At 48.3% G+C, this 8,208-nt stretch overlaps 1 protein-coding gene across 1 annotated transcript in view; it reads left to right on the top strand.

Moving 5' to 3' along the window:
• Positions 1-7,894: 7,894 nt before the first annotated feature.
• Positions 7,895-8,208, top strand: part of LOC119585628 (aminopeptidase N-like) — a 4,033-nt gene continuing 3,719 nt past the window's right edge. The window contains exon 1 of the mRNA XM_037934300.1: positions 7,895-7,944. Coding sequence (XP_037790228.1) covers positions 7,895-7,944 — 50 coding nt within the window. The remainder of the gene's footprint in view (positions 7,945-8,208) is intronic.

The raw sequence follows: 8,208 nt of genomic DNA, 5'->3' as shown, positions 1-8,208 counted from the left end.
CAAAGGGGGTTTCCCGTTAGGGGGGAGTCCAAAGAAAATCAATCATATTCAAAACCCATGAAGTTACTGCTGTGTTCAGGATCCGACAAAATATCTAAAGATTAAAAAATTTGGAGGCGTTTTTTTATATGTATAAATGTTGGGGCTGTTTATGCGCCCTGAGTACTCCACGTGCATTGAATGGTGCCTAAAATTTTTGTTAGAAATTTTTTTTTAAGCCTGCGGTTATCAGAAAACGCGGAGTAGTTTTTTAATTAAAGGGGGAAAATTAAATTTTGTGCACAGCTTGTCCTTCAGGCCTGCCAGACCGTGTCAAAGGGTTCGCTCAACATTTTTGGTGAAAAAACAGTCTTTAGTCGTGGGCCCTTTGTTGTTTTTCAGGGTAATTCTGAGATGTGGAATGCGACCCCAAAGCCGAATTTTTTTGGGAGAGAAGGTTTGGTCTTCGGATACCCCCTTAAATCGGTGTTTATGTTTTTTTTCAAAATTTTTCCCTAAGGTCTGAGTAGCAAACAGGGCGATAATCTTGGGGTCAGTCAGGTCTTTTTGTGGCTTGGAAAAGGGGCCCCAAAAGCGGTTTAAAGGGGGGGTTATAGTGTTTATCTTTTTGGGGGGGTGTTTTTTTGTGGGTGTGAGTGCCCAAGGGTAGGGCGGGGTGTTGGTGGTGAATTTTGGAGATCAACGGGGGACCCGGTAGGCTCCCCAGGGCTAAGGATGGGCAGTCCTTGGGGGGGCTGCTGCTTTTTGTCTGCTCTGCTGAGGATCGGGGAATGTATTTTGTTTCAGGCTCTGCGGTTTAAAATACCAGTGCTGTGTAAGCCGCGGGGAACGGGGGGGCCCCGTTTCCCAATAGCAAAAAATTCAGAGGGATAAAGGGAAAAATTCTGGCGGTACAGGTCCCCTTTTCTCTCACTGAGGTAAAAAACCCCCTTTTGGGGTTTTCAGAAGAAAGGGTTCATTTTAAACCCACCCTCCCTAAGAACGGGCCGGAAAAAAAGTTATTTCTCTCCTCACTGTGTGAAAGTCTGTGGTTGGCTTTTTTTTCAGGGGGATGAAGGAACTTATGGAACAGGTACAGGACCCCTTTTCTCTCAACTGGGTGAAACGCCTTCGGTGTTTCAGGAAAAAAGAGGGTTTCATTTTGAAAAAGGGTTTTCAGGTCCTCTTGAGGAATGGGAGGAACTGCCTGGAAAAAGTAAAAGAGCCCCCTTCCTTACTGAGGGGGGAGAAAAGTTTTCCCATCAATGAATGTCTGTAGGTGGAAGGGCCCCCCCTGGGCTACCCCAGAGGTTCACACCAACCCCAAAAGTTTTTCCGGGGTGGCCCGTGAGCTGGAGATGGAATCCTGGAGGGTTTGGGTTTCCCTGCAAAGTACCCCCGCGGTAGAAAAACGCCTCTTTGGTCCCCTATTTGGCAAGACAGGGGGCCTGATCCAGGGCCCGGTCAGGTCAACGGTGGTTCCCCCCGGGAGGCCGGGGCAACATCATGCTGCCGTTGTATCACCCGTCCTGCGTGCACGCAAATGGCTAATAGGCTGGAAATATCCACTCATCAGAACATTGGGTTCTAACACTCAGCTCCCCTTGTTGGACTCCCGTGGTGGTGGGCGGAGTGGATGAAGCACTGCCAAAAATGGAAAAAAAACAAAAACCCCCACGACAGATGATAAATGAGGGACGACTCTGCAACCCAGACCACGGACCCCCTGAAGACCTAACGCCCCGGGTGGCAAAGAAACACCCGACACCAGGATGACACGCAGGGGCCCCCGGCCCCCCAAAGGGGCGGACCGAAAAACCATGAGGAGAATTTGAGTCTGCCCCCAAGGTTTCCCCAACTTTTTAACCCTGTCCCCCAAGGCCGCAATCCCCCAAAGGTCAGGCTTGGGAGACCAGACAACCCCTTGTCAAATTTGGGAGCACCACTGAAGCCACCCCCCCAGTTCCTCAGGAAAAAAGCCAAAAGGGGAGGAAAGACCAGCCGTGCCATCTAGGGGAAAAGAGTCGGCCCCTACGGCGTTTCCCACATTCAAGGTCCTGCAAACCCAAGGTTCGAAGGCTCCCAATGTCAAGGGGAGAACCCAACCAAAATTGTCCTGGTTTGCGCGAAAGGTAGAAAATCACCCTGATCAAGCCACCCTTGTCCTGGCAAAACCCAAATGGGGTGTTTAACCAAAAGAGGAGTAGAAGCAGCCAAAATGTGGTGTCTGTAGCAAGGCACACAACACGAGGTGTGCACTAGGCATAAAAAGAAGAAAGAAGGACACACAGCCAAATGTCCTAACTGTGCCAAGGGGCATCACGCCTGGAGCCTGGCTTGCTCTGTCAGGAAAGAGGCGGCCCTCAAGCGGCAAGAGGTTGCTAAGAAGCCACCAGACTTTGTTCCTGCCCCCCTAGGCACCTATGTCTGTGGGAAGAACAAAAGTGAAAAGGCCTCCTGACCTCCTAAGAGGAAGGAAGCTGCCCCCCAGCCGAAACCGGAGATCTCCGACAAACAGTAAAACAAGTGCAGAAGAACCACAGGAAGAAAGGTTCCAACAGCACCACAACGTCCTCCCCAGAACCAGAAGACATGCTCTTCGATGAGGGGGACATGTCGGTCCTGCTGATTGCTGTAGTCACAGCAGTGGCAACATCCTTGTCAAGGACCAAGGAAGAGGCGGATAAGGCAGTCGAGGTCGCCATGACGGAATTGACCAAGACTGTCGCAACCGTAAAGGAAAGGAAGATGGAAAGGGCCAAAACAGCCCAATCCTCTCCCTCACCCCAGGTGAGGCTCCCCTCCCCACTCCAACCAACCCAGGCCATGCCCTCACAGGCAGAGCCTAGCCAGGCTGATTCAGTGCCAGAAACTGAAGCAGAACAAGCTGACCCTGCCCAGGCAAGGCCAGCCAACAACAACAGCAATGCACAGAAAGCCTGGCCAGAGAAAAGTCAGAGCTACCAAAGGCTCTCCACCCCCCAGTGGACCCAGGGATAGCCTGACAGCCGAAGGAGACCCCTCAAGCAGTGAGGATCTCACAATGGAGTTGTCAGACTCTGACTGTCAATCCGAATACGACGATGTCTCTGATGTAACTATCAACTAGTAACATCATGGCATGCAATCTAAGTATTCTGCAGTGGAACATCTATGGCTTCTCCACAAGGAGTGCAATCCTCCACGCAATAGTGTGATCAAGGAGCATTGACATCGTCATGCTCCAGGAGACATTAACAGTGGAACCTGTTCGCTTCTCTGGGTATCACGTCTTCATGCTGCCATGTGCTGATGGCAAAAGAGGCCTGATCACCCTTGTCAAAGCAACAATTCCCTGCTCCGCAATAGCCGATGCACCGCACTGTGGAGATGTTGAATCTCTTGCCGTCGAGATTCAAAATTGTACAATGTGTACAGCCTGCCACACTGTAGTACCTTAGACATCAGCCAGGTCTGTGCTTCTGCAGCACACGACCGCCCCATCCTGGCTCCCTGCAAGGCACCGGATGCGTCTGGCTATCACATAGCCAATGTGCTTAAGACATTCCCCGAGATCGCTCTCCTCAATAGCCAGGAGCCAACGCATGTCAGAGGAGGGGCCTCTAGACCTCACCCTGGCCACTGCAACTCTGGTGGAGGGAAATTGGTTTTGGCTGCGATGAGACCGTATGGGAAATTGGCTAAACTCCGGCATGGATAGTGGCAGCCGAAATGCCACGACGAACCAAGATGGAAAACAGACAAGGAACTGGCAGGCTTCCAGAGGCCTTGGCCCCGCGTGTCTGAGAAGCAATGAGCCCACACAAAGCGAAAATGTGGAAGTGCTACAAGCCAGACTTGTAAATGCCATTAATGAGGCAGCCTCACTGACCATACCCAAAACTCGGCCTGGGTCTAGGAGTCACAAAGACGCCTGGTACTTCAATGATGAGATTAGGGAGGTCAACCACAGGGTAAAAATGTGCCGAAAACATTTCCGAAGGCAAAGAACCCCCGACAACCTAGCCCTCCTAAGGGGGGCTGTCAGGGATGCCAAGGAAACTGCCCGCAGAGTCAGGCAGAAAAAGTGGCTGGAATGGTGTGAGTCCTTCGGTCGCCATACCCCCCTTCAGGCTATGGCAACGGGTCAAGGGAGCTACCAGCCGCTCAGCCCTGAGATCACCCCATGTCCCCCCAGTCAGAGGGCCCAACAACTGGCCATGATTTTCTCCCGCAAGAACGAGTAGCCAAAAGCCCCAGCCGAACTGAGGGCAAAACAAAAACCCTACAACCCAGACAGATTGCTCAAGCGGAAAGGGTGGCCGAACCCGGTAAACTCAGATGTTATCTTTTCCCCTGGGGAAATAAGAATGCCTATAAACCAGTTCTTAACACAGCCCTGGGCTCTGACGGGATTTCGTACCCCATCATTTTCCCCCCTGGGACTAGTAAGGTGACTTCATTCCTGCAACTCAATTAAGTCCTGGGGAAACTTCCACTTACCCCAGAGTTTGGAAGAGGACTACCATAGTTCCCATCCCTTAAACCAAAGGAGCTGGGGAAGTAACCGCCCCCATCTCTCTCCTCATCCCGTTGGCCAAGACTGCCGAGAGGATGGTCTTTAACCGGCTCCGATGGAAAAAAAGGACCCCCCATGAACCCTCCACAGGTTGCCAAGGGCATGAGCCAGCGCACAGCATACCAGGCTCTGACACATAAGCATGGGCACACTGTTGGGAGTAACTTGACCTGGAAAGGCTTTTGAAATTGGCAAATCCTCTTGCCCTTTAGGAGAGCCTGATCCAAAAGGAATCAGGGTAGCTCTTGGTTGCATAGGATCTTTAGAAAAACAGCCGAGTCAATTCCAAGGTCCCATCAGAGCACATGCCACTAGAGATGGAACACCACGGGTGGGTTCCAGTCCAGCCCTTTTTAAAACATTAATGTCCTGTATCCTCAAAATAAAACCCCCCAGGGGGGTGCTATCATCTCCATGGCCATACTGCCCAAAACAAGCCCAACGTTGTCTGAATCTGGTATGGGGGGAAAAAAGTTGAGGAGGATTTAAAATCTCTGCTGCCAAATCCAAACCGGCCCCCCGAGACCGAGGTTTCCAAAACCAAGTCTGCCCAAAAGGGGACTTGAGGGGGAGAACCCCATTGGGGAAGGAAGACCCATAAAGGGTGTTGGTTTTTAAAAAAAAAAAGGGGAGGTTTTTTTTTGGGGAGGGGAAAATTTAGGGGGGGTTTTAACTTTCTATGTCATGGTCAGGCCCAGAAAATATGCCCCCTTTGTTGGCTTTAAAAAAACAAAAACCCAAAAATGGAGACAGCCCCCAAACAAGCCCCGGGGGTCATTCTGGGTGCCCCAAGGGGGTGAGGCCCTAAACCCCCAAAGTGGGGGAAAACCCTTCTCCCTTTGGCCCCAAAAATTGACCTAGGGGCCCCCAATTCTTATCAAAGGTCATCCAGGCCCCCGGGAAACCAACCCTAAGACAAAAAATAGCAGACGCAAAACAAGATAAGAGCTTTTGCAAGCAACTCCTGGCGTCTCACACAGCCGGGGTTTGTTAATACCCCACAGCTCAAAGCCCCAACTGGCCAAGGGCCCGGACCCCCCTCACCCTGTTTTGTCGAAACCCGTCGTGGCACAAACCCGATAGATTTCTCGGTCAGAGAGGGGCAAGCAAAAAGAATGAATATGTACCCTAGCCAAAAGGCAAAAACCCCCAAAGGGGGTCATGCAACCATCACCCCTCTGGGCGGCAGAACATATACACGGATGGATGGTCGATCCCTACCCACTGCAGGCGCCGGGTTTTCGAGCAAGGGAGCCAAAAATCCATGGGCAACAGACAATCCCTCCTGGGAACGGGCGAGGCAGTTGCTATCAGGGAGCACTGAGCCCGCGCCTGGGGGAAAGGAAGTGGTAATCACACAGATCCAAAGGACCCGTCGACTGTTTCAGCAGCGTCCCCACTGAAATTCTACCTTCTGATACCATCCTCACACTGGCACAGAGGATTTTGCCACGGAAAAAGAATCTCAAAAAAGGGGTTTTCCCAGCCACTAGGATCGGGGGGAATGCCTTGTGACAGATTTGCCGAGTTGGGAGGGGAGCCCCCTAAACCCTGATAAAATTTTAGAGCCGAAATTTCATAGAGGAAGGTACAGTGACGGCCACCCCCTTCTCCTGCAGCTTCACAGAGAGGGAAAAGAGATCCTCCCCCCCGGGCTGGTACCAGTGCCAGGCTAGAACCACTGGCACTCTCTGAAAAAAAACAAAAAAGGTACGAAGCATTCTGAAGAATCGCCTAGGACCACTGTGAAAGGCAGATCATACAAACAAAAACGTGAAGAGAGGTTTCATTACTTTTACATTACTTAGAGAATTTTGTGCAACGCAGTTCCTAAGACCAAGCCCCGCAGAACACCGCCGTTGTGTAGTAAAGGATTACCGAGTGCTTAAAAGCTAAGAGCCCTGGGGGATTTTCCTGCTGGGAATCCCCCCGCCACGGTAAGCACCGAGTGCGACAAACAAAAAGAGACAGCCCTAAAAAAAAGTTGACACAGGCCGGGCCATAAAGTGAAAGGGGCCCGGGCAAGCCCCAAAAAATTCGCAAAACCCCCAAGCAAGCAAGGCTGTGACCCGATTTTAAAACCTGGGTAATACGCTGAACCCCAGGTTGGGTCGTGCTGCTAAGTGGGTTCTCCCCCATCCTTCGCCACTCAACTCGATCTTGCGCATTTTCTTTCACTTGTCCATCGGGGGCAGCCCCAAAAAAATCTTGATGTTGGGGTCAGTTTGTCTTCGGTTTTCCTTTCCTGTTTTCCCACACCATCCCTGTCAGAATCTTTTTCAAATTTTACCCCTCTCACAGAAAAAAACTTTTTTGTTTCAAATGCCCAGCCGGTCTTTAAAATTTTCTTTTCTCAGCACTTCTCATTGTTTTTTCCCGTCCATTTAATACATAGTATTTGTCTGTAACACCACATTTCAAAACTATTGATCTTTTCTGTGTCTATCTTCTTCAGCACCCAACACTCAGAACCATATGATGCAATTGGGAAAACTAATGAGTTCAGTAACCTCAGTTTTGTCCGTAAGGTAATGCTTCGGTCTTTCCAGATGTTATTGAGAACAATTGTGGCGTTTTTGGCAATGGCAATTCTTCTTTTTATCTCTGGTGAATCATCATTTGTATTAGTTAAAACAGCTCCAAGATAAGTGAACTCTTTCACATTATATATATATATATATATATTATATATATATATATATATATATATATATATTATATATATATATATATATATATATATATATATATATTCCGTTACTACGTATGATTTCCGTAAAAGAAAAGAAAAGAAAAACAAGGCAGTGAGGTTTTTAATCTAGACAAACTTCGCCTTCAAACTCCGGATGCGTAAACAATAATGGCCACTCTCTAATGAAAGTCTATGGAATAATAATAGGCATACCCAAGACATATAAAGTTATGAAATACAATATTAACTGAAATATATACTTTTCATAGTAGACCCATTTCTTACCGTGCCCCAGAAGTCCTTTCTGACCAATCAACACCCAACCATCAATAAAGTTGCCGCTGGAAGAGGATTTTGCCAACTCAGAGTTTGTGGCAAGTGGAGAGTTGGATATTGCTGTCAATCTGTTTATCCAAAAAAAAAAGTTGGTTTGACCGCGGCTCAATGTACAGGAAAATGATTAATTCAGAAAGCAAAGTAAATACGGTTGAAACAAAATTAGTAAAATGTTGGTTTAGCGTACATATGCTTACAGTTTCGGCGTATACAGTTTATGTATTCATTTTTTCTTACTTAAGCCATAAGAGTCTGCAACTCATGCTCACTGTTGACGTCATGTATAAAAGTTCCAATTCCTCCTTAACTGCTCCATAATAGGAAAGGAAATGCCCTGGAGCGAACTTAGATCAAAGGATCTCAACGCCGGAGTCGTCATGCAAATTTACCCTCTAAATGTTTCACATCACATTTTATAGATGTGCATTTCTTGCCTTTGAATATATTGCATCTTAGTCTGAAAACTTGGGGGAATGTAGAAATCGACTAAAGTTAACCTAACCTGAAGTTTCCCATTAAGTTTTCTCATAGAATAATTTACAGTATTCTAAAAGGAATATGTTGATTGTATACATGCATGATCCATTCTCATTATTATGTTAACAGAGTAAAAAGTTCGTGGTTGCAAAAGTTTCAGTATTGG

The sequence above is a fragment of the Penaeus monodon genome, chromosome 3 (genome assembly GCF_015228065.2).
Source record: "Penaeus monodon isolate SGIC_2016 chromosome 3, NSTDA_Pmon_1, whole genome shotgun sequence".
In the NCBI taxonomy this organism is placed as follows: domain Eukaryota; kingdom Metazoa; phylum Arthropoda; class Malacostraca; order Decapoda; family Penaeidae; genus Penaeus; species Penaeus monodon.
The sequence above is the reverse complement of the archived record's forward strand: the minus strand, read 5'-3'. Positions and strand labels throughout refer to the sequence as shown.